General features: G+C 54.2%; 2 protein-coding genes across 6 annotated transcripts; one reads left to right on the forward strand and one right to left on the reverse strand.

Annotated features, from left to right (window-relative positions):
* Positions 1–9,802: 9,802 nt before the first annotated feature.
* Positions 9,803–19,550, reverse strand: IER2 (immediate early response 2). Of its 2 annotated transcripts, none has more exons than XR_013995132.1 (2): positions 18,707–19,437; positions 9,803–9,907 (listed from the first exon to the last, which is right to left on the reverse strand). XR_013995132.1 is itself a non-coding variant. In XM_081076827.1 (2 exons), the coding sequence occupies exon 2, from the start codon at positions 18,304–18,306 to the stop codon at positions 17,632–17,634; it is 675 nt and encodes a 224-aa protein (XP_080932953.1). In that variant the 5' UTR covers positions 18,307–18,589; positions 18,707–19,550; the 3' UTR covers positions 16,671–17,631. The 2 variants fall into 2 exon arrangements, 1 of the variants encoding a protein (XP_080932953.1); XM_081076827.1 differs by lacking the exon at positions 9,803–9,907 and adding an exon at positions 16,671–18,589 and having other exon boundaries at positions 18,707–19,550.
* A 1,593-nt stretch (positions 19,551–21,143) lies between these two features.
* Positions 21,144–24,140, forward strand: STX10 (syntaxin 10). Of its 4 annotated transcripts, none has more exons than XM_081077472.1 (8): positions 21,144–21,271; positions 21,519–21,688; positions 21,838–21,932; positions 22,009–22,071; positions 23,012–23,119; positions 23,212–23,314; positions 23,410–23,504; positions 23,597–24,140. In XM_081077472.1, exons 1-7 carry the CDS (start codon positions 21,237–21,239, stop codon positions 23,496–23,498), a joined length of 663 nt encoding a protein of 220 aa, XP_080933598.1. In that variant the 5' UTR covers positions 21,144–21,236; the 3' UTR covers positions 23,499–23,504; positions 23,597–24,140. The 4 variants fall into 4 exon arrangements, with proteins under 4 accessions (XP_080933598.1, XP_080933596.1, XP_080933597.1 ...); XM_081077470.1 differs by having other exon boundaries at positions 23,212–23,318; positions 23,597–23,987; XM_081077471.1 differs by lacking the exon at positions 21,144–21,271 and having other exon boundaries at positions 21,379–21,688; positions 23,597–23,732.
* The last annotated feature ends 836 nt before the right edge of the window (positions 24,141–24,976 follow it).

Below are 24,976 nucleotides of genomic sequence, written 5' to 3' on the forward strand. Positions count from 1 at the left end.
CGGCAGGATGGCTCAGTCGGTTAGAGCGTCAGCTCTCAACAACAGGGTTGCCGGTTCGATTCCCACATGGGCCAGTGAGCTACGCCCTCCACAAGTAGAACGAAGGACAATGACTTGGAGCTGATGGGCCCTGGAGAAACACACTGTTCCCCAATATTCCCCAATTTAAAAAAAACGCAGTTTGATAATGAATGCACATCAAAAAATAAAAATAAAAACAAATGTCGGGCCGGCCCTGTGGCTCAGGCGGTTAGAGCTCCATGCCCCTACTCCAAAGGCTGCTGGTTCGATTCCCACATGGACCAGTGGGCTCTCAACCACAAGGTTGCCGGTTCAACTCCTCGAGTCCCGCAAGGGATGGTGGGCTCTGCCCCCTGCAACTAAGATTGAACATGGCACCTTGAGCTGAGCTGCTTCCCCAATGGCTCAGTTGGTTGGAGCGCAGGCTCTCAACCACAAAGTTGTTGGTTCAATTCCTCAACTCCCACAAGGGACGGTGGGCTGCGCCCCCTGCAACTAGTAACAGGCAACTGGACCTGGAGCTGAGCTGCACCCTCCACAACTAAGACTGAAAGGACAACAACTTGACTTGGAAAAAAGTCCTGGAAGTACACACTGTTCCCCAATAAAGTCCTGTTCCCCTTCCCCAATAAAATCTTTAAAAAAAACAAATTTAAAAAAGAACAAAACAAATGTCTGTTGTGTATAAGCCATACGCAAAGGTATTCTGTTATAGCATCCTGGACTGACTAAGACAGCTGAACAGCTGCTGAAGACCAGGTGGGGACACTGCAGAGGATGAGCAGACAAGTGCTGCTGGCCAAGTAGTCTGCAGAGGGGATGGACATGGAACCACTGTCATTCTACATCTGCCCTGGATCTGCCATGACAGCCCCATCTGCTAAACGTGACACCATGCTCCGTCTGGCTTCCTGTGCCTGCCCAGAATGTGGCCCGTGCCCCTCTGCAGTCCCGTCCCCCACTACCTTGGGGCCCTGCAAGCTACCGAGCTCCAGGTGAACTAAGCAGGTAGCGCCACCTAGAGGCCAAATGGCGAATGGCCAAGGCGGTGGTCGCTGTAACTAACTGGTCAGGGAACTCCAGGGGTGGAGCCAGGAGAAGAGGCAGTGTGGAGCCTGAGAGCACCCCTATTCTCTTCTCCAGGGACAGAAGCAGGTTCAGATGGGACATCACGGATGTAAATTCCCTTCCGCTATTGAAAGAACTCTCTGACGACTACTCAGAACTGAGCCCATGGCTCAGGAGGACCAAGCATCCTGCTGGAGGCCCTGTAAGCCTCTAATTTTTGCCGCCACCTTTTCTCAGGAATTCCCAGTGGAGAGAGCAGGCTTGCAGAGGAACTCCCAGGAGCACTGTGAGAGAAGATGCTGCTAGGAGAAACAGAAGATGAGGGAGACACTTTCAGATTGGAAAACTAAGGGGTCAGAAAGTTTCAATCCTTTGCCCAAGGTCGTGTCCCAGGTCACAGAGAGGTAAAGTGTAGACCTTGAATCCACAACCCCTTGATTTACCTCTAGTCAGCCCTGTTGCCTCCAGCAGGATGACAGTGCCCCTCTTGGGTGGTACTTAGTTCCCTCCTGCCACTCCCACCCCCATGCTGTGTCCCCTTTTCTGGTACTATGGTCATCTCATCCTAAACCCACTACCAGGCTCCACCTCCCTGCCCGCCAGGACTGCGGGGAATGCAAACCATTAAACCACCAAGCAGGAACAACAGTCTCCAGGTCTTTGAACTTACGGTGTCAAAAGTTAAAGGTGGTTCACGGTATTGCAACAATCTCCAACGTCCAGCCCTCTCTCTGCCAGGGAGAGCGAGGTCATGATACCTCATGATTGAAAGAATTAATCAAAAGTCCCCTGCTGGACAGGGGTGGACCGTTGAAATCATTATATTTCAACTTCCCCCAACATCCGCCCCCAGGACAATTTGTCTTTGCCTTGCTTTGGGTCAACAGTGGTCCTGAGGGTTTTCACCCGCTGGGCAGAGGATGCCAGTGGGATCTGATTCCCCTGGAGGCACAGTGGTCTAGACAAGCCACGTCCAGCAGCAATTTAAAGTGAGTCGTGTTTAAATATTCTAGTTACCACAACAAAGAAAGTAAAAAGGAACAGGTAAAACTTTTTTAAAGTTTTTTTTTTTAATAGAGATGAGATTCACATAAAACTAACTGCTTAAGATGTATAATTCTGTGGCATTGAATATATTCACAGTGCTGTGCAACCACTGCCACTATCTAGTTTCAAAACACTTTCATCACTCCAAGAGAAATCCCACTTCCATTGACAATCACTCCCCAGCCTCCAACCCCCCAGCCCCCAGCCCCTGGCAACCACCAACCTACTTCTGGTCTCTATAGATTTGCTTGTTCGGGGCATTTCATATAAGTGGGACCATACAATATGTGACCTTTCAGTCCGGCTTCTCTCACTCAGCATAATGTTTTCAAGGTTCATTCACGTTGTAGCATGTATCAGGACTCCATTCCTTTTTATGGCTGAATAATAATATTCCATTGTGTGGATGGGACACATTTTGTTCACTCATCTATTGATGGACATTTGAGTTGTTTCTACCTTTTGGCAATTGTGAATAGTGCTGCTATGTGTATGTGAACACATTTTTGTTTGAACACCTGTTTTCAATTCTTTTGGGGTCTAGGCCTTTTGGGGTCTAGTGGAATTGCTGAGTTCTATGATAACTCTGTTTAGTTTTTTGAGCAAGATAAAATTATTTTGAATAATACATGTATTGAATGCAACATAGCCAAAATATAATTATTTCAATATGTAACCAATAGGAATATGATCACGATCCTTTACATTATTTTTTTCTTACTGAAGTTTTTGAAACCCAGTGTGTATTTTTCTCTCAGAGCACATCTCAATTTGGACCAGCCATCTTTCAAGCACTTGATGGCTTGTGGTGACCATTCTGGACCGCTCAGCTTTCGCCTCATACCTCTCACTCTGGGATCATCCTCGAGCTCTGTGGTACCTGGGCATCACCCCACCACCGCCCACTGGTGTCCAAGAGCAGGATCCCACTCATTTGTGGGCCTCCGTGCTGGGTAAGTGACACCTGCAGAGTAGGGTCCTCCAATCCCTGCTCTGCCATCTACAGACACATGCATCTGCTATAGACTGAATGTATGTGTGTCCCCAAAGTCTATGCTGAAATCCAACCCCCAGTGTGATGATATTTGGAGGTGGGGCCTTTGGGAGGTGAATAGGTCATGATGGTGGAGCCCTCGTGAATGGGATTAGTGCCCTTATAAAAGGGACCCCAGAGAGCTTCCTTGTCCCTTCTACTATGTGAGGACACAAAAAGAGTGTCCTCACGAGACACCAAACCTGCTGAAGCCTTGATCTTGGACTTCCAGCCTCCAGAACTGTGAGAAACAAATATCTGTTGTTTATAAGCTACCCAGTCTGTGATACTCTGTTATAGCAGCCCAAATGCACTAAGACTTATCCTAACCAGGGACCCCAGGCTTCTAAGTAATAAACTAGAAGTAAGGTAGGGAGAACAGGTGTATGCAGGCCCCTGGGGGCTACCTGGCACTGTGTGTGTGCACAGTGCCAACCACAGCAGCTCATGACGATGCTATAAAAGTAAGAGACCATGACCATGTGCCTCCAGGAGGAGGTGAGTGCCTCAGGAGTCCTGCAGGACTTACCTGGCTGCAGAGACAACCACACACACCCAGGGAGCCATCGTTGGCTTTTAGCTGCCTATGGGCAACTCTGAGTGTGGGGACAAAGCCCCAAAAAGCAGTTTCCAGGCTCTCGGCCTCACATAAAAAGGTGCTGGCTCAGGTAGTAAATGGCCATCAACTGTGATTGGATGGCCATCAGCCGTGGCTAATTGGCTGTCAGCTGTAACCAGTGAGCCATTGGCCACTACTATAACTGCTGTGGCTAAGCTAGCAGAAAAATGGGGGCCTAGCAAGAGGTTGGTGGCTGAGCCTGCAAGCAGTGCAGTGAGAGTTGCAAACAGTGCGGCTCCTGCTTCCTGTGTCTCCAGCCGCCAGCGAGAATATAGTGATATGACTCCCCTACTTATGGCTTCGTGGGTATTCCTTTTTGGCCTCACCATATCCTGCATTCTTATGTGGGGAACCGCACCAGGGACCCCGCAGGCCGCCCTGCATGACACTGACTCAGGGGTCATTTACTGGGCTGGTGCAGAGCTGGGTCAGAGATGGAGGAGGTTGGCCTGGGCAGGGAAATCCCAGGTCAACAGGGGCCCAGCTGGAGCTTCTGCAGGATTGCTTCTTGGGGAAATGTTCCCGGCTTCTTGGGGTGGACAGAGCCAGGCGTTGGGGCCACACCAGGTTTTCCTCTGATTCATTCATCCTGGTGAGGACCCCACAGCGGAGGTGGAGAAAGCAGCCTTTAAATATAGCTCAGCACTAGGGGCCGACCCAGTGGCTCAGAAGGTTGGAGCTCCATGTTCCTAACACTGAAGGATGCCGGTTCTATTCCCACATGGACCAGTGGGCTCTCATCCACAAGGTTGCCAGTACGACTCCTCGAGTCCCGCAAGGGATGGTGGGCTGTGCCCCTGCAACTAACAACGGCAACTGGACCTGGAGCTGAGCTGCGCCCTCCACAACTAAGACTGAAGGGACAGCAACTTGACTTGGAAAAAATCCTGGAAGTACACACTGTTCCCCAATAAATTTCTGTTCCCCTTCCCCAATAAAATCTTTAATATATATATATATATATATATATATATATATATATATATATATATATATGTGTGTATGTATATGTATCTATATATATATATATATATATATATATATATATATATATATATATATATAGCTCAGCACCATCTGAAGCTGCAGGGCTGTTGGAAGGAAGCCAGCAGCAGCCCCTGACCTGGCCAGCTTCCCACCATGTTGTGTTCACACACACACACACACCCACCGCCTCTCTGCTTCTCCCCCTTCCCTTGCAGCCTCAAACAGCCCTTGCCGCCAGGCCCAGGCTCAGATGTTTAGGCTTTCTGTAAATGTGAGATATAAAAAGAAAGATGGGGTGGGTGCAGGGGTAGGGAATGGCCGCTGGCTTGCTAAGAGATGCCGCCCCCATGCTGCCCCTAGCATTGCAAACCCCCCGTCGCCCCCAGAGAGGAGCGGGCGTGCGCTTGCATGCAGACACTCTGACAAGTTGGCATTTAGAATCAGGCATAAGGAGGCCAGCCAGTTGTTGGGGGAAAGCCAAGTCTGACTTTATAAAGGCCTCTCTCCTTGGCCGGAGCTGGGCCCTTGAAATTGCAAATTGTGCAGTGTTCTATAGATGAAGAGGGTCAAGCCTGCCCCAAAAAGGTGCCTCCCTCCTGGTGGACACCAGGACTCCAGCCCTGGATTGGCTTTCCCAGGCTCTGAACATGCATTCACGATAACTATGAATGCAGACGCATCGTGCTCCAGTCCCGCAGATTGCACCTCCACCTGACCAGCCTTCCAATCCCCCTGCTCCCACACGCAGGTAACTGCAGCACCCACCTTCTGCCTCAGCCCACCCACCCTCTGGCGCTGGCACTTTCTGCTGTTCCTTCAAGTACACACTGAGCACCAGCTGTGTGCCAGGCCCAGGAGCTGGGGATGCAGAGTGACAGGCACTGTCTGTACCCTCATGGGCTCAAGTCACATAAAGGAGGCAGAAAGCATATCAACAAACCAAATAGAAAAAGCCTGGAAATGATGAATTACAACCGGAATGTGTGCTGTGGAGGGGCAGCTCAGAGCACTGCAGAGAGGCCGACCTTTCTAGGAAGGGGAAGGGAAGGTGTGCACCAGGCCTGAAGGATGAGGGTTTAGGTAGGAGAAGGCAGAGTGTGTCTCTTGCTTTCCTGCAGGTCTCACATCCAATCTGGCACAGGCTACACCATGTACAGAATGCTGCATGAATGAAAGAAGGCATGCATGAATATGGCAATAGCAGGCTGGCTTTGTAGGCCAGTCAGGCCAGAAATCAAACTCTGGCACCTTTACTTCTTTCCTGAGCAACCTCAGGAAAGCCACTTAACCTCTCTGGGCCTCAGGTTTTCAGTTGTAAATTATCCTAGTCGTGAAAACTATAAATGCACCTGGCACTGTGCAGGGTATGCCTTCACTTCTAGAGCTTCCCTCAGTTATTCTCACTCTGTCTCCAGCTCCCGTCCTCACCCCCCTTCACCCCCACCCAAGAAACTAGGGAGCTCTGTCTTTAAGAGAGAGAAAGTAGGAGCCTCCCCACACTGGCTCAGGGCCCGAACCTCACTCCTTGTGCAGCCAAGCCAGCGCTGGGGGCTCAAAACACACACACACACACACACACACACACACACACACACGTCCTGGCCCAAATATATGGCAACCTCAGAGACATTCCACGCCCCACACTCATTTCCGCCTTCCTGCCCTAGTGGGGTGCCAAGAAAAAAAAATTCCATTGGAGGTGGAGGTAGGGAGAGGAGGAGGAGGGGGGAGAACTGGTGTGATCAGTCTGAGACGTGCCTTAAAAGGGTCCTGGTCCTGATGGAGATGCTGAGAAGGCTGAGGATGAGGGGGACCCCCCCACACCCTGCACCCTGTTTCTCTCCTCAGTTCAGCAGCTCTGAGTCACCATTCCGGTAGCTTCTGGCCCAGAGCCAGGGCTGGGTGGGACTTGAGGGCAGGAGGTGGGTGGGGAGACCTACTTTAGCCTCTGGTTTCTCCTCCCAGCCCACAGGGGCCTTGGGTCTCAGAGCCCACACCCTGGCCCACACCCAGTTAATCCCGGAATCCTCAAGTCCTCTGGCTCCCAGAGCCACTGCTACTGTCCCTGCCAACCCTGGGAACCAGGAAGGAAGAAAAGGGCTGCCTGTCTCCACCCAGTGGGGCTCTGCTGACGCCACAGCCACCACTCAGCTCAGCAAGCCCACCCAGATGGGGAGCTGCCACCTCTCCCTCCAGGCAGAAGAGATTCAGCCCGACTGGTGGTCCTGCTGGCCCCACTGACCCCTCCCCAAAATGCCAGAAACTGCCCATCATTTCCACCACCAGACTCAAGCCAAATCTGGGAACACACACACACACACACACACACACACACACACACACACACAAAGTGTTAGTTTGCAGCTGGGTGTGTATAGACAAGCAGGACAGTGGAAGGCAGGTGATGAGCCTACCCCCACCACCCCACCATGTAGCCACATCTGGGGACATTTTGGGTTGCCACTACTGTAGGTGGAGGCCCTACTGGTACCCAGTGGGTGGGGGCCAGGGAGGCTGCAACATCCTCTGATGCACGGGGCAGCCCCCACCACAGGAAATGATCCAGCCCCCAATGTCAATAGTGAGAAACCCTGGCATAGGCCTGGATTCGAATCCAAGCTCTGGCACTTTTTAGCTGCAAAGACTCTAGAGCAGCAGGCAATCTAAGCTCACTGTGCTTCAGTTTCCTCTCTGTGAAAGGAGGATAATGCCACAACAAACCTGTTGCAAGGACTCCAGGAGTTCACGTAAGTGAAGCGTTTAAACCAGTAAGCAACAGCTGTTACGATTATGTCATTCTTAAGCCCTCAGGCTCCAAGTCCCACACACCCGAGTTCAGATCTGACACTTATCAGCTAAACTTGGACATGTGCTGTGGCTGCCTGTCGCAGGGGTGACATACAGCCTCGGTTTATGCTGGGGACATAGGGGTGCCGAGTAAATGCTTGCTGGCTCAGAGGTGCCTGAGCCTGGAAGGGGCATTAGGAGGCATGAGATCTTCTGATTTCTGGGCACCACAGATGCCATGGCAACAGGACGGGATGGGTTCAGAGGCAACAGGAGTTAGAGGAGGTTTGGGGAAGATTCAGGCTGGCCTGGAACAGGAGGCATGGGGACCCTGGGGGGCGGCCAGCAGGAGGATGTCAGGAACATCTGGCTGAGGATCTTCCCCTAGTTTTCCAGGGGAAGTCACCGAGGTCCAAGAGAAGGGGACAGGTACACTCGGGTAATCCAGAACAATCAGAGGGAACTGCACTGCTTCAGAGGGTGGGGCAGAGTTTCCTAGGAACGTGTGTGTGAGTGTGTGTGTGTAACCCGACAGGCCTAGACTCAGCCCAGAATGCTGAGGTCAAGCCCACCCGCCTGTCTGGTCTGACCAGAAACCCAGGTCCACACGTGGTGGACCCTGGCTCCAGCCTTCAGGAACCAGGCTGGCTTTAGTCACAGTGTAACGCCTGGGAGGTTGAGCAATAGGTATGCACCTTGTTCCCATGAATGACCAGAGAGTCATGAGAAAGAGGGACAAGCCTATGGAGTAAGGAAGGAGGCAAAGGGGAAATGAGGACACCCAGGCTGCATTGGGAGACAGAGATGAGCAGCTAACCGCAAAGTCCCCAAGGGCCCTCCCTTGCATACTCCCTCCTCTGTGGCCTCTGACCCTCCAGCAGGGGAGGGTCCCCCAGCCCAGCCCAGTCCAGAGACCCTGGGATTTCTTAGAGTTCAGCAAAGAGGCTCTCCCTGGAGCCATGCCTGGTCCCCTGTCTGCACAACCCTCACCTCCAACTGGGAAAGGGAAGAACCCCACCCCCAGCTTGAAAGGAAGGCTGGTCTTAGGGCTCCTTCTCACAGCCTGTCTGTGACTGGTTCATCCCTCTTGAAAGGGAATGCTTTGTTCCAAACAACATGACAGCATTTTGAAAATTCCAGTATTTATTTATAAGGCAGCATCTGTAGGGATTAGGACAGCTGGGGAATACATGGGACACAGTGCTGCAGACTTGAGTCTGATGGGGAGAGGGTCCCCAACCTCACCCCACGCTGAGTCTCATGGCTGAGCCGCCAGGGACCTGGCAGTGAGTAACTGCAGGATTGCTTTGGCCTTCCTGGTGGCAAGAAGCCAGGATACGTTTCCGGAAGGGTGGGCCAAAGCAAGGGAGGAGGTCTCAGGTGGAGGTTGGTTGGCAGTGGGTTGTCCCAGAGCCCAGTGAAGCTTGGGCCCCAGCTGCTGGGCTGAGGCCCAGGACCCTCTGGCCTCTAGCATGCCCCAGACTGGGCAGGCAGCCTCCGATGGGCCTCCCCACCTGCCCTCAGGTCTAAAGGGTGAAACACTGAGCCTCCCCACCTGCCCTCAGGTCTAAAGGGTGAAACACTGAGCCGCTTCCTGTTCCAGACACCAGCTAGAGGGCTCCCCAGCAGCCTTTCCAGTTTAGCAATTTGATTTTGCTCAGTAAATAATGATCACAAATAAATAAATAAAAACAAAAAACTTTGTCCTTATCAAGCCCCTGGGTGGAGTATGCACAAATTGGCCCCTGGGGATGTTTTCACCGGAGAAAAGGGGAGAAAAGATGGCTGAGTCACCCAGCAAGTGGGTCTGAAAAAGCTAAAGAGGAGGAACCTGGTGGGTGAACCTGGTGAGCAGTCAGCCGATTTGGGGGGGGGAGGGGTAGAGGAAGGGAGAAAGAGAGAGAGAGAGAGAGAGAGAGAGAGAGAGAGAGAGAGAGAGAGAGAGAGAGAGAGGCTGCCTATTGGTGGCAGGGAGACCTCAGTGCTTATTTGTGAACTGGAGATTACTTACTGGGTATATATAAGCAAAGGTCTGCTAGTCTGGACAAAGGCTCCTCTTGCCCCCAAATCTAGGAAAGAAAGAAAAACAATGGACTTTGTTTTATTAGAAGTACATTTGTTCTGTGCCTCAATTCCTTCATCTGTAAAATGGGGCTAGTGAAAGTGCCTGCTTTAATTAATTCTGACCCAGGCTTGAAGGAAGGTTAACTAAATGAATACAAACTGCACACCTGTCGTCTCTTCTTAGAAGAGGGCATGTCATCAGGTCTGTCACTAACCGGATGCTGAATCTCCAGGGGCCTTTGAAGACTTCCGGAATCTTCTGAGGGCTTCTCAGGCTGGTTCTGTCAACAGAGGGGACTTTGCCTGAAGCCTTAATTAACAGAGCCGCTAATTCCCCACCCTGTCTCCCCAGCGCTCCAAGGAGGAGCAAAGCGTTTCCAAGACTCCCGCTTGGCTTCCGCCAGTGCCTTAGGATCGCCCTGTGCTCCTGTCACTTCTCCTTGAGAGAACTTCCCAAACTGAGGGAAAACTGAACCCCAGAACAGCGAGGAAACTCACGGGGCATGACCCCCGGCTAACCGGGCAGAGCAGTGAGGACAGTGTCGGCAGACATAGCTATGCCTTGCATTCACCTAGGATGCTTGGGTCCCCCAGCCCAGCCCAGTCCAGAGACACTGGGATTTCTTAAGAGTTTAGCATAGAGGCTGTGGGGACAGAGTCCCAGAGAACAGTTTCCAGGCTCTCGGCCTCACGTGGAAAGGTGCTGGCTCATGTAGAGATGGCCATCAACTGTGATCAGATGGCCATCAGCTGTGACTAGTTAGCCATCCGCTGTTACCGGTTAGCCATTAGCCACTGATATAACTGCCGTAGCTACGTGGGTAGGTTGGTTGGCAGAGAAGCAGGCGGCAGATTGTGGCTCCTGCTTCCTGTGTCTCCCACCCAGCCACCAGCGAGAATATAGTAGTATGAGGCCCCCATCCATGGCTCCGTGGGTGTTCCTTTTTGGCCTCAGCATATCCTGCGTTCTTGTGCGGGGAGCGGGAGCAGAGACCCCGCATGACAGAGGCTCTCCCTGGAGCCATGCCCGGTCCCCTGGCTGCACAACCCTCAGCCACGGAGAGGCCCTGGCAGAGGCTCTGTGCTTCCACCTCATCGTTTCCCATCACTTTTGCAAGCACCTGGAACGGAAAAGATGCTGTGTATTGGATTGTTTTGTCAATCCTCTCAGGCCCCTTGTCCCTCTGAGGTGCTCCCTGCAGCTACACCTCCAGGAAAGGGTTAACAGGAAGCGCCTGGCGCCCTGCAACCACAGAAGCCCATTGTTCTCCAGCTGGCCCCCTCCCCCTCATTCAGGAAGACCCTCTGGGGAGCCCCTTCAAAAGGGCTAGGCTACTGTCTCCAGGCTTAAGGCCAGCCTGTCGGGAGGGCAAGCACAGGAAAAGGAAACTTGTGAGCAAGGGCTGGGGCACAGCTGTCACCGCTATGTCTCTGGGGGTTTCCAAGGAAGGGGGGCTGAGGTGTGCCACCCCTGGGGGAGGCAGCCCTCCCCCACAGTTCCCATCTGGAAGCCAGAGGGGTTTGATCTAGAGCCTTTCCTGCCTCCCTCCACCCAATGCCCATCCTCTGTACTCCCACCCCTCAGCATCTCTGGGTTAGAAAGTTTCACACCCCACCTCTTCCCTTCTCCACCTGATTTCAGATCTTCTCTCTTCCTTGTCCTAACTGTCCGCTTCAGTTTAGAAAACTCCAGTAGAGAGGATGGCATGTGCTTTGACAGGGCAGCATGTATTTGGGGGACACAGAGAAGAGGAGAGCTGCTAACAATTCCCTGGGAGACCCTGGGGGGTGGACAGGGTGAAGGCAAGCAGCTGCCAACCAGATGTGGATGGACAGGCTGAGGAGAAAATTAATTGGTGCCGATTGGGTGGCAGGCAGGGAAGGCAGGCACCCAGGGGGCCCAAGAGCTGCCTAGATGCAAGAGGGAGGGTGGGGGGTAGACATTAATGCTGAGATGATTTCTTAACTGACAGTTGAGAATGTGCTTGGGGAGGGAGGTGTTTGATCTGGGTCCCATGGTCCAGCAAGGCTGGAAGGGAGCAAGATTTCTGCTGAGAGGAGCTCCGTCCATAAGGGTCAGGAGGGGAACCAGGCCTGAATGTGCAGGTGGAGGAGCTCAGCTTTCCAGCAAATTCCGGGAGATCTAAGCTCCCCTTAACACAGAGGTGGGTGGAATTAATAACGCCCTAGGCTGAACTTCCGTAAACAGATATAAAATGCCCTAATAGCAACCCTGGACACATGTGGGGGCCGTCTGGGCTCCCTGGACACACGTGGTGTCTCTGAGTCCCCCTGGACACAAGTAGGGGGCTCCAAGTACCCGGCGCACAGGTGGGGCATGCAAGTATATGGATCTGTTCTCCACTGAACACTGTTATGGGGGTGCTGGGCTCTCCTGAGCGTAGCTGTGGGGGCTCGGGGTTCCCCTGGACACATATGGGGGCGTCTCAGCAGCCTCCACGCCAAGGGCTGGTCGTGTGAGCTTCAAACTCTGGCAATCCCCATTTTCCTTCCGCTTTTTCCGCCTTTTTCCTGATTCCGAGTCGACCTCTATCCCCAGACGCCTCCCTGCCGGCCCCTAAAGCCCCTCCCCCGCACTCGTGGGGCACGCGGAGGGTAACGGGCGCTGCCAAGCGCTGAGGGTCTGGGTGGCATCCGGAAGGGAACGGTTTGGGGGCGACACCGACTACACTGGGAGCTCTGGCAGAGTGCGGGGGCGGGGTTAACTTGAATGACCCGCCCTTTCTGTGACTGACACCCACTACGCTCCACCCCGAGCGCCCCGCCTGAGACTTAAATTTCCTGGCGGAGATCAAGTTCCCGCCCTGCGGGGCTGGCAGCTAGGCCAAGGCAGCGTCTTCCCTCCTCCGGTGGGCACCTTGCCCAGGCTCCCGGAACCGGGTAAACCGGTCTGGGTGCTGCTCCTGGGGTGGTCCCGACCTGTGGCCCAGCCCTCTCCAAGCCCAGCCGAGGCTCAACTAGGACTGGGACGCCTGTCCCTTGGGCTCCCGCACAGTGAAGGGGAGGGATTCTCAGAATGGAGGAAATGACTAGAGCTGTCCCCTACTTAGCTGTTCGCAGGGTGAGCTTCTCTGGGCCTCAGTTTCCCGGAATGTAAAAAATGGACGTTAGAAGGACCTATCTTAAAAGAAAGCTGCAAAGAAATCATTCACAAAAAGCAAGTAGCAAGCACCTGTCCTTTTGGAGGCCACAAGCTAGAAGAGGAGACAAATCCAGAAACATGTAAAATTGCAGTTGTGATAAATATTACACAAATAAATAGCTCTTGATCTGAGTGTCAATAAATATAGGAATCTTGGACCAAAGTAGGGGCGGAGAGGGAACACTTCCCTGATGATCTGCCCTTAAGCTGAGCTGACTAAAGTAGGTGAATAGGGAGGGAAAAGCACTCTTGGAGAGCTTACATACAAAGGCACCTGTGGCTGGAAGATTGCGGAAGTATGAAGAACAAAAAGCAGGTCAGTGGCGAGAGGGTGATGCAAGATTAGGCCAGAGATTGGCTGGGCCCAGATCCTACAGGACAGTCTTAGGGTTGTTGTCCCTCTTTCAGAAGCAGAACTTTCCTAACTCTGGGACAGTGGGCAAAGTGATTCAATGTTATTTAAATAACATGGAATGCATTTCTCAGTCTCTCCCTTTTCATTTTCAGTCCAAGCTAGTCTGACTTAAGGATATCTGAGTAGTCTTCCTCCTTTGGCAACAGTGTGTCTTTAACCTTGCTAATCTTTCTTTGTAACTAAGAAAGCTGTCTGGAACCTCACACTTGGCTACTGTTTCAGCAGGATCTTATGACAGTATATCATTTTCACGGTAACTTTTATGAACTGTTACCTTCTAAGTATAGTGAGTGATTAAACAGTAGGTTAAGTTTTAAAAATTAGATGAATAATAGTACAGTTGTTATGCAGATCTGATAAAAATTCTAACCCTCAACTGTGTGAAGTTTGGGAAATTCTATTCTAAGAGCCACGGGAAGCCATCAATTAAATGAGATAATAAATATTAAGCACTTAGCACCTGCTTACCCCACACAACCTCATTCACTCATTCAGGCCTGGGCTGAGCATTCATTCAAGGAATTGACATTTGAATGGGGGCAAAATGCTAAATAGAATATAAATATACCCTTTCAGCTAGTGAGCAGTACTCTAAGGAAAGCTAAATTGAGTGGTGAGTGGGGTGCTATTTTAGATCAGATAGCCAAAGAAGGACCTCCCCAAGGAGGTGGCATTTCAGCAGAAACCTGAAGAAAGTGAGAATGGACTTGTGGTTATCTGGGAAAAGAGCATTGCCGGCAGAAGGAATAGCAAGTGCAAAAATCCAGTTTGTGTTTTATAAGATCAGTGCAACTGCTGTGTAGAATAGATTGTGGGGGTCAAGGGCAGGGAGGAAACTGCTGCTCTAATCCAGGTAAGAGGTGATGGAGGAAAGGGAAGAGCTTGGAGTGAGATGGTAGCTCAAGTCAATAGCCCCTGTGATTGGATGGAGTGTGAGAGAAAAAGGGATTCAAAGAGGATTCCTTAATTGGAAGGTCGGCAGGAAACAGCAAGAATTCTCTTTGGGTCCTGTTTGGTTTGGAATACCTTAGACCCCAAGGAGACTGGGATGGAGAACCAAATTTGAGAGTTAGCACAGAGATGGCATTTAGAGCCCTAAGTCTGAATGAGGCTGCCAGGCACCACTGTACAGAGAGAGGCCCAGGGCCTGAGGCAGGGGTCACTGGTCAGGTGAGAGGAAACTATGAGTGTAGGACCTGAAGGAGAAAAAAATCAACTGTCAAACCGTTACGATTTGGCCAAACTCTAGAGCTGATAGGGGAGGCAGACCTTTGTTCACATTGAGCTACTGGAGGGGTGAGAGTGGGGGGCTGTTTTTCCATCTCTCTGGACTTAGCACAGCATCTGCATGCATATGCATATGTGTATACGTGTGTATATGTTTATATGTGTGTATATATATACATATACATATATACATACATATATATATATATATATATATATATATATATATATATATAAATTGTAGTGCTGTATGTGCTTTTAAATGGCCAGCACGGTTGTCATTCTGGCCTCTAAAAAAATAAAATAGTAACACTGTGTACCAGCCACTTTACTAGCATTTTACATATACTATCTTGCTTAATCTTCACAATGAACCTAAGAGGTAGGCACTATTATATTCCAAAATTTATAGCCAGGAAACAGGCCCAGAGAGGTGAAGTAACTTGCTAAAAATTGCACAGGAAGCTGGCTCTCTGGCTCAGGAATCTGTGCTCCTTTAACCCATAACTTCTGCACTGGCCTTTGCCACCCAGGGTCATGGTTCTGAGTTATCTCAGTTGCCAGAGCATGTAGATCTATCAGGCTTCGGCCTTTAACCTCTAAGAGGAGGGGGAGGGGAGGTGGGAAGGGGAGCAGGAGCCATGGATAGGCCACATTCTACCAGACCAGTCCCAATGGATGGGTATGTAGGTTGTTTCAAATCTGTGCCAACATTGTCATGAACACCCTTCTGGAACCTCCTACTGATTCCCTGGTGAATCGGCTGAACACAGGATACGTGACATTTTTAGTTTTCACAGCTATTGTCCAATCGATTACCCACCAGAGGGCCTGTCCCAATAACCGAGGGCTATATAATGGCCTGAAAACTCCAGGCCCGGTCAGTGTCGGTTGCCGTGACAAGTTTTCGATTTTGCCTATTCTGATGGGTGAAAAGGGGTCTTGGGGAAGGGTATATCTTAAGGGCATGTCTGTAGGGGGTTGCTGGTCGGTCTCTCACCGTATCATCTCCAGCCCTTAGCTCCGGTGGCCGCCACCGGAACTTCCAGGCGGGGGCGGGGGTCGGCCAAGTAGCTTCCCGCGGAAGGAAGGGCCCCACGGTTCCTGCGACAGGATGCTCAGTGAGGCCCCCTCCGCCAGCCGCCGGGGACTTCCCTGGGCCAGGCCAAGTTTGCGGGGGAGTTGCTCCCACGCGGGCTCATTGAGCTACCGCTAAGAGAGTGGGGTTGCAGTCCCCCTACGTCTCACTGGGGAGTTCTGGGTAAGGTCCCCGAGTGGGTGGTGCTAAGTCTCTCGTTTCCCGGTAAGGAATCAGGCGGTTGTAGAGGCAAGCTGTGCTAGATTCCCCCGGAGGACCCAGAGAGAGGGAGGGAAGGAGGGAGGCGGGGGGTGGGGTGAACTGGGCGGGAGGGAGCGGGGGCGGGCGTCCTGGGGCGGGCCCGCCCCTCCTCCTTTCACCCTCGGCCTAGGGATCAGGTCCCCCGGGGCGGAGGAGGCCCGCAGTGGCGGAGCCAGCGGTCTGGGGCTGGGCGGCGCTTTCCCGGAGTCACTCGCTCCTTCACGTCCCACACCTGCGGCTCCTTTGTCCTCCTAACAGTCCCTCTCTTGGGTCTGTATTGGGTAAAGCATGAGGATTCTCTCTCCTGGAGTGGCTAACCTGGAGCTGGGGTGGGGCCAAAGCAAAAAAGGGCTCCCACGGGCATTTCTAAACCTAGTCTCCTCGTGGGGAAGATGTTTGAAAGCCCACTCCGTAGATGAGGAAACTGAGGCTGGGAGTTTGCCTCCCAGTCTCAGCCACACAATTACACCGCCAGAGATTGGAACGGGGCGTAAAAGGCGGTCCAAAGCTCACCTTCGCCGGGGGCCGGGAGACCTCCGCCAAAGCGAATTCAGTGCGGTCATACAAGTCTCACGAGGAGGCGTGGCTCCCCAACGGCGCTTGGGGCACTGTCCCCGGCAGTATCCCCCACCAAACGTCTGCATCGGGAAGCTCTCTTCCTTCGCCAGACTTGTAGGGGAATTCCTAAGGAATCCCCAAGTATGGGGGGCCTCAGAAGTCGGAGAGCCCTGGCGTCCAGTGTGTAAATGCTCCGGCTGAGAGCGGAGCCCAGCCCCCTCCCGCCCACGTGAGAGCCAGTCAGACCGGTTTGTGAGGCCCCTGCAAATCGCCGCCAGCTTCTGACCCCTTAACCCTGCCCCTCCCCCACTACGGAAGAAAACAAGACAGCAGACTTTTTATTCAGATGGTCTTTATTTTCCTATCTGGCGTCTCTAGCAAAAGTCCAGATAGACGAGGTTAAACAGAATCCACCAGAGTAAATAAACAGTCCCTTAGAACGTCCTGGCTATAATCTACCCCTCCCCAAATTGGCCCAGTCTCACCAGCAACGGGCCCCAGCTCAGCCCTACAGCGCTCTGCACATCCCCTCCCCCCAGTTTTGTGATTCAGACCAAGATTGTGGTTTGATTGTGTCTGTGTCCGACGGAGGGTCACGCTGGAGACGGTGAACATCACTGCGTCCTCGAACACACCAAATGAGAACAATTTTAACCTGAAATCAGATCACCTCCCCCCGCCCCAAAAGAAGGCGCAGGGGCGCAGGATGCGGGGGCGAAGTGACTCAGGCCGCCCTCCTCCCATTCCCCACCGCGGTCCACACCCCAGGCCCTCCTCCCAGGCCCCACACCCACGCAAGGCAACAGGAAGCTACCCACGACTGCCCCATGACGCAACGATGATCGCTTGCATAAGTATGTCACCGGAGGGGGACGACTGCCTGGAATGCTGAGTTGGGAACGTGAACATCAACTATAGAAAAACCCTGAAATGGCGGCACAGCCCCAGTAAAAAACAAAGTCCGACCCTGAGGAGTTGCAAAAACCAAGCCTCCCTCTCCCAGTCCCAGAAGGAGACGGAAAGGCCACGTCCCTGTCGGTTAAGACAGCACCTGTGGGCGCGGCAGGTCTCGGCAGAAGGCGCCCGCGCCCCGGGCTCAGGCACTTCGGCGCCGCCGCGGCACACGGGTGGCGACGGCACCCGGCGGCAGGGTCCCTCTCCCGGCCTTTCAGCAGCCTGGGCGGCGGCTCCTCTCCACCGTTTCCGCGGGCGCTCCCGCGGGGGTCGCCTGACCTCGGGTCTGCGAATTCTGGCTGACGGTTCGGCCGGCGCACTGGGCTCCGGCAGCGCCGCTTGGGGCCCCTCAAAAGGCCACCACAGCCCGCACGAGCACGTTTAGCATGTTGTCCGCCGGACGACAGGCCGGCTTCCCCTCACACGCGGGTGGTGACACCGTCGGGGAGGCGGCGGGGCTGCAGTTCAGAAGGCCTGAGAAGCGCCTCTGCAGGACCCGCGCCAGGTTGGGGAAGGCGCCCTCCGCTTGCGCGGGAGGGGGCTGCAGGCGATCGGGGACCTCCGAAGACGCCCCTCCCTCCGCTTCCTCTTCTAGACGGGCTTTCTTGCTCGGAACCAGTCCGGCGTCCCCGCCGTCGCTCAGGCTGCTGCTCCGCCGCTTGCGGCTGACTTTGGCAGGGTGCGGGGCACGGCGGGCAGGAGTTTCCTCGGCTCTCGACGCCTCCTGCGTGTCCATGGGCTCCGAGCAGGGCTGCTCACCGTCGAGGGACGCTGCCTCGGCCGCGGCTTGAGCTTCCCGTAGCGGGTGCAGGCGAGGATCTGGGGAGCGAGCGGGCAGCGAGGGCACCTCGGTCTGCTCGTGGGCTTCCACTTTGGCGGAGAGGTAGAGCTCCCGGGCGCTGCGCATGACCAGCGACAGCTGCAGACTTCGGTGCAGCCGCAGGCCCCCGCGCTGCATGCGCGAGTGGTACATCTTCCACACCGACAGGGTCATGATGCGTTGCGCTTCCTTCTGCACCTCCATGGCGACTCGATGGCGAGGGCGGGGGGACTCAGTACAGGGAACAGGTGCACTGCAGCCTACGCGCTCACGCACGCCTCTCTCTGCACACCAAACTACGCCGCCGTAACGCTGCTAGGACGCTAAGCCCGGGGACCGCTACCCGGACCTTTTGTACTCGGAGTAACGTCACGGAGACGCCCCGCCCAATCAGAGCGCGGCATCCGGGCTTTCCACCGCGCCGGGGCCAGAGACGCCTTAAAGCCACAGGCTGGAATTTACCCGGCGGAGGAAAGGAACGAGAAACCTAAAAAGGAGGGGGCGTTCCCCAGTTCACAAGGAGCTCTTGGGGTGGTCTACTTTCTCAGCCCCCACCCCAATGCGCCCGCGTGCAGGCCCCGGGGAGGAAATCCCACCTACTTACTAGAGTTCGCAGGCCCCAGTAGGTCATAGGTGGCCAGTTTCCCTTGGCACCTGGCAAGACACGGGTTCCAGACATACATCCCCGTGGGCACAGTTCCAGGCGTCTCAGTGTTTTTCGAATCAATAACGATGCCAACGCTTAATAAGCGGTTACTACATGCCAGAAGCTGTTAAATGTTTTCCTTTCATAAATATCTCATTGATACCCTCCACTCCGCTGACGGTAGTTATACCTGATTTCTTCACGTGGGGAAACCGAGGCAGAGTGACTCGTCCAATATTTGCTACATGAATAAATGGGCTATTGCGGTGAAAGGGAGCCACTGGGGCCTTCAGCTCATTCTCTAGCGTCCGCCAGGCCTCTTCATTCCCCTTCTCTGTAGGTGATAAGGAAGCGATGGCTGACTCCAGGGGCAAAGCTGCTCTTTCCACGGAAGGCGGACGTCTGTAGACACGAACGCAGCCTGGGCTGCCATCTCTACACTCCGCACACTGATCATTCCCCGTTTCTTTCGGCACAAGCTCCACGGGTGGGCTTGGCGCTCGCAAGGCGGAGGACCGGGCCGCACGAAAGTCCGGGTGAACACGCGGCTGCCGCCCCCTGAACGACGGGGCCGTGCTCCGCCTCTGCAACCCAGGAGGCCCGGCTGGGGTGGGAGCTGAGAACTGAGCAAAGCAGAGATAGAGTAGATAGAAAACATAGGCTTCACCCTCTACTACGAGCTATCGTTCGGAGAAATCGTAGTTCAAGTTCCTCCAAAAAAAAAATGCGAAATTGTTTGCATGGTTCCATGTAGTAGTGGCGCGGACCCTTTAAGCGGAGGCTCCTCCTACCGGGCTGGCGCGCAGAGTCTTCCCGCCACGGGGTCTGCGCGACGTCCCGGACTAAATTCGGAAGTAATGACGTAGGGCAGGCGCGCGAGCCGCTTCCGGCTGCCCCTATAAGGACAGGGGCCGGGATCTCGGTACTGGTAGTAGAGGACTTCTTCCGGGAGGGTGTGGGTGGGGTCTCGGCCTCCAGTCTCGTCCCTTCCCTCTCCCGGCAGCTACAGGCCCCGGCAAGAGTCCCCGGCTTCCGGACTGGCTTCCAGCGGGGTAGGCGGGGAGGGAGAGGAAGGTTCCGCTTTCTTCCAGGGAGGCCTGGGAGGCGTGACTCCCCTCCAGGTATGCCCAGCAGCCTGCGGGTAGGGGCGACCTCAGGGCTCCTACTGACGCCATCTCCCAGAGACCTTACATAAAGACCTTGCCAGCACTAGGGTGAGGACCGCGTTCATCCCTGTCCACACACGGAGACCCCAGTCATTTCTCCCTACAAGACCCTCTCCCCGGTATTCCTGCTCCTCCTCCCAAAACTGATTCTCGTAGGCATCCTCGGAGAACGCTCAGGTCCCTCCCTCCGCACATGGAGACTCAATTATTCCCCTTTAAAAGACCCTTCCAAAAACTGTCCCCTTTCAGCGATCCTTCCTGCCACATCCAGCGACGACCTGCTGAGAACGACCCCATTCCGTCCGCGGAGGCTCCAGAACATCCCCAGCCCAGGGGCTGAGACCCCACAAAGCGACTCTGACATACACGGGGGCCACCCTCCGAGGACTTCTCCAGACCTCCCGCCCATCCTCCAGAGGGAGTGCAGGACCTCACTCAGGCGATAGCTTCTCCGTATCCCCCAAAAGAGTGCTTTCCCGAAGACCCCACACAGGACGCCCGTGTGACAGAGACCCTATGAATCCCTCCCAGACATTCCTGGCCCCTCCCCTGGAGGCAGTCCTCAGAGCCACCATCACATCCCCTCCAGCGACCCTCAGGCTCGCACCCAGAAAGACCCCACCCCTAGAAGCACCTCCGGGACCCCTACTAACCACCACGCCGTCCCAAGACAACCTCGAGGCGCCCCTCCTTCGCAGGAAAAAGGGAGAGTCCAGCAGAACTCCCCACAGAATGCCCGCGCCTCGCCCCGCCCTGTGGGAAGGTAGGGACGACCACCTCTCCTCCCCCACCCCCTTCCAAACCTGCCATTCTCGACCCCTGGGCTGGGAAGATCTCCCAGGATAAGATCCGGGAGCAGATTCAGGAGTCCGTTAAGAGGATCTACGAATCGAACGAGCCCAGTCACAATCTCGTCTGATTTCAGGGAGGCTATTATTATTTACATTGCCCAGAAGGAAAATAGGTTGAGCAGCAACAATTCGAGGGGCTGTGGCTCGAACCCAGATATTCCGAGCTCGGACCCAAACCCCAACCGACAGAACTAGAGCACTGCTGAGGGCGGTGAGTACGGAGACGCGAAGGGGCGGGGCGTGCGTACAGGAAGCCATCTTTGCCCACAACCATCATGGCCACAGAGAGGGCGGAAGTTCTGTACTTCCGGCCTCCGAGGCCTCTCTTTCTTCACTGGCGGTCTTTCTCGATGGTGGCATGGGTCACGTGACGGGGGCGGGGGTGGCGGCGCGGTCTGCACCGCTGGGAGGGAACCAGCTAGCAAGGCCGAGAGGGGAGGGGGCTCGGCCTCCAGCCGTGGGTGGACTGACATGTCTCTCGAAGACCCGTTTTTTGTAGTCCGAGGGTGAGTGACAGAGATGGGGGAGGGCAGAGGGTGCTCGGGCCCCTGCCAGCCAGTGTCTGGGTACCCGCCGCACCGTGCCAGGCGGTTCGGGCTCGGCCGTCGGCGTGCGCGAATTAGGATCGTCCAGTGGCCGAGTGGGAGGGTTACATAGAGGGATGTGGGGGTTCCCCTTAACCCACTCGTTTGGGGGTGCAGCGGCTGGAGCCCTGCCTGCCCTCAGACGCGCCCGCTGTGCCCCTGCCTTCAGCGAGGTGCAGAAGGCGGTGAACACTGCCCGCGGGCTGTACCAGCGCTGGTGCGAGCTCCTGCAGGAGGGCGCCGCGGTCGGACGCGAGGAGTTGGACTGGACGACCAATGAGCTACGGAATGGCCTGCGCAGCATCGAGTGGGACCTCGAGGACCTGGAGGAGACTATCGATATCCTCGGGGTTGGAGGGCGGCCTGGGAGAACCCATTGCGGTGGCAGGGGGAGCTGGAAGGCTGGACACCAGGGAAGGGTTGAGGGCTTTGAGGCAGAGGAGAGGGTTGTGTCTGGCATTGGCCTTGACTTTTGACTCCCGGCCTACGTATAGTGGAAGCCAACCCAGGCAAGTTCAAGCTCCCAGCTGGGGACCTGCAGGAGAGGAAGGTGTTCGTGGAGCGGATGCGGGAGGCAGTCCAGGTGAGAGGAGGTTCCGAAGGAGTGAGGATGGGGAGGTGAGGGAGTCTTTACATTCTGATGCTGTCCTTACCCCCAGGAAATGAAGGACCATATGGTCAGTCCCGCAGCCATAGCCTTCATGGAGAGGAATAACAGAGAGGTAAGGCATCCAGAGCCCACATCGTCACCCAGTTTTTTAGGGTGACCCTCTCCTTTGAATGCAAGCCTGACCTCTGTGTGTGTGTGTTTGCCTGTCTCCTGGAAACGAGTGTACATCTGTCCCTTAACGTGTCAATCAATACCCATCCTTTCTGTGAGTTCTCCTGGCAGTCTACCTGCCTGCTTTCGGAGTGTGCACACTTGACTTTCACTGTGTGTATACTCCCTTCATCCTTCTTCTGGGAGCCTTTACTGGTTTCCCAGAGTAGGTGGGTGATGTCTGTGTACCTGTCCCCTTTTTTGCTCTCTGTGTTACTGTTTCCAGCACATATGTTTCCAGCCTCCTTTTTTTTCTCTGCACTTGACCCATCTGAGCATGTGAACTTGGCCTCTCGAGTGTTTCCTGTCTGCCTCGTGCACACCATTTCCCTCTGTGGGTGTGCTTACCTGTGTGTGCACCTGCTTATGCCTCTTGTGGGCACACTCCCTGCTGCCTCTCTGTACACCTTTCCCCTCTGTATTGTGTGTCCATTCTTTGAATGCTGTGAAACAGCCAGTCTCTCCCCATCCCGTCATGGGGCCTGGGAGGGTGGGAGTGCTGAGGCCCTCACCAGCTTGGAGTCCTGTAGCAGTGCCTAGAGGATTAAAGTCCAAATTCATAAATATACCTGGTTAATTAATTCATTTCCTCGTTCCAACCTCAGGAAACAGGGATTATAGAGCTTCCCATTTTACAGATGGAGAAACTAATACACAGGGAAGTCAAGTGATATGGTCTTGGGGTCACCTTGCTAGTAAGTGGTGAGTCTGGGGAACCCAGGCCATCCCACTTCAGAGACTCCCTTACTGACTGACCACTGCCTAGATTTGCTACAAACCTGTGTCTGGCTCCATGGTGATTGGGCGTCTCTGCCTGAACTTGTGGTCTGTGCCCCTGCCAGATGCTGACAGGCAAGCCAGCTGCCCAGAAGTCATCCAGTGACCTGCTGGATGCCAGTGTGGTCTCGGCCACCTCTCGCTACATTGAGGAGCAGCAGGCCACACAGCAGGTTTGTCTGGGTAGTCAGGGCCGTGGGCTGGAGGAGCCTACGGACAGCTCAGGGCTCCCTGCCAACAGCAGTTTCTTGCCTCCAAACTGCAGCTGATCATGGACCAACAGGACCAACAGCTGGAAATGGTGTCTGGCAGCATCCGGGTTCTAAAACACATGTCCGGCCGTGTTGGGGAGGAGCTGGATGAGCAGGGCATGTGAGGCCAGCACCCCTGGGGTGGGATGGAAGCCTGAGGCTGGCTGCACAGGGGAACCCTTTGGGCGCTGACACCATCCTGGTCTTGGCAGCATGCTGGATGCCTTTGCTCATGAGATGGACCACACTCAGTCCCGGATGGATGGGGTCCTCAGGAAGATGGCAAAAGTATCCCACATGACGAGCGGTGAGTCCCCTGGGGGAGGCGATTCGGGGATTGGGTGGCGTGGGGTTTGGTGGTACCTCCTCCCCCATGACTTCTGACCCTCTCACCTCCAGACCGCCGACAGTGGTGTGCCATTGTGGTGCTGCTGGGGGTGCTTCTCCTGGTTCTCATCCTGCTCTTCTCTCTCTGACCCCGGCCCTCCCCAGGGGGCTGATCCCTCGTGCTGGGGGAGCTGGCAGGGCCCTGCCCCCTGGGAAGAGGGGGTCGTGCCTGGGAAGCTGACCCAAGGCTCTCACCCTGAGCCAGTGGCACCCTCAGGGCCATGGGCCAGATCCCTCGCCACTGGTCTTGTCTCAAGTGCGCTTAAGGGGTAGTGGAGGTAGGGGGCCCTCAGACACACCCTGCCCCATTTCTATTTCCAGTGCCCCAGAGCCATTTATTTGCCCCTGTGCCTTCATGTGCCAACTTGGAAATAAAATCCCAGCCTTTTTTATACATATTTATATCACATGGTGTGGTTGACTCGAAACTTGCGGGTGCCCCGAGTGGGAACTCCAATTCTAACCCCCGTGTTTGCACTCGCTATGGCTAAGGGGGGTCTGTGTGTGTGCACACGTGTACACTGTTAGTGATTTCAGCGGTCAATATTGGGTGCAGAAAAGACTGTTCTGGTTTATTGGTTTTCATGACTGATACATTACCATTGAAAATTCCAAACGCCAATTCTTGAGTTTTTGAAGTTCAGCCTAATTACCTTCTGCCTGTGGTGCCCAAGGTAGGTAACTTCTGGAGCCGTGGAGCTCAGTGGTCACTTCTGAGTGAGGCAGGGTTCCACGGCACACCGGTCCGTTCCCTCTGATGCATCCCTCTTAACAAGCAGCATTTGTAAAGCTAAGGGCTTTGCCATAGGGCCTTCCTCAGTACGAAATGATTCCTCTAAGCCAGGTAAACTTGTGCAGTGAACCTTAGATCATCATCTGAGACGTTTACATCCCGCACGTTCGGTCATCAGGCGTGAGAACTGTGCATCTCATTCGCTCGTGTGCATGTTGTCAAGTGCTGTGTCACAAGGATGTCATTGCATTACACCGGTATGTTAAAAAATCGCAAAAAGGGACCAAATACGTAGATTTTTATGTGACACCATGAAAGCTATGGTGTTGGGTTCTCTTGATCCATTCTATACTTAGTTCTAAGCTTTCCTGGGGTCAAAAGATGTTTCTGGGAGTTGGATGGGGCAGTCACCCTGGGTTGTTGGCAATGCTGTTGGCCCTCAAAACCCCTATTTTCATGCCTCTGAAGCTGGACTTCAGGACTCCGAGGGGCTGGTCTTACTGAAACATACCTGAGTCACCCTGTACATTGCAGTACAGTTGACCCATGAATAACACAGGTTTGAATTGTGCTGGTCCATTTATACATGTATTTATTTCCAATACTGTAAATGTACTTTTATGATTTTAATAATTTTCTTTCCTCTAGTTTGCTGTAAG

This window comes from Rhinolophus hipposideros (assembly GCF_964194185.1).
Source record: "Rhinolophus hipposideros genome assembly, chromosome: 16".
In the NCBI taxonomy this organism is placed as follows: domain Eukaryota; kingdom Metazoa; phylum Chordata; class Mammalia; order Chiroptera; family Rhinolophidae; genus Rhinolophus; species Rhinolophus hipposideros.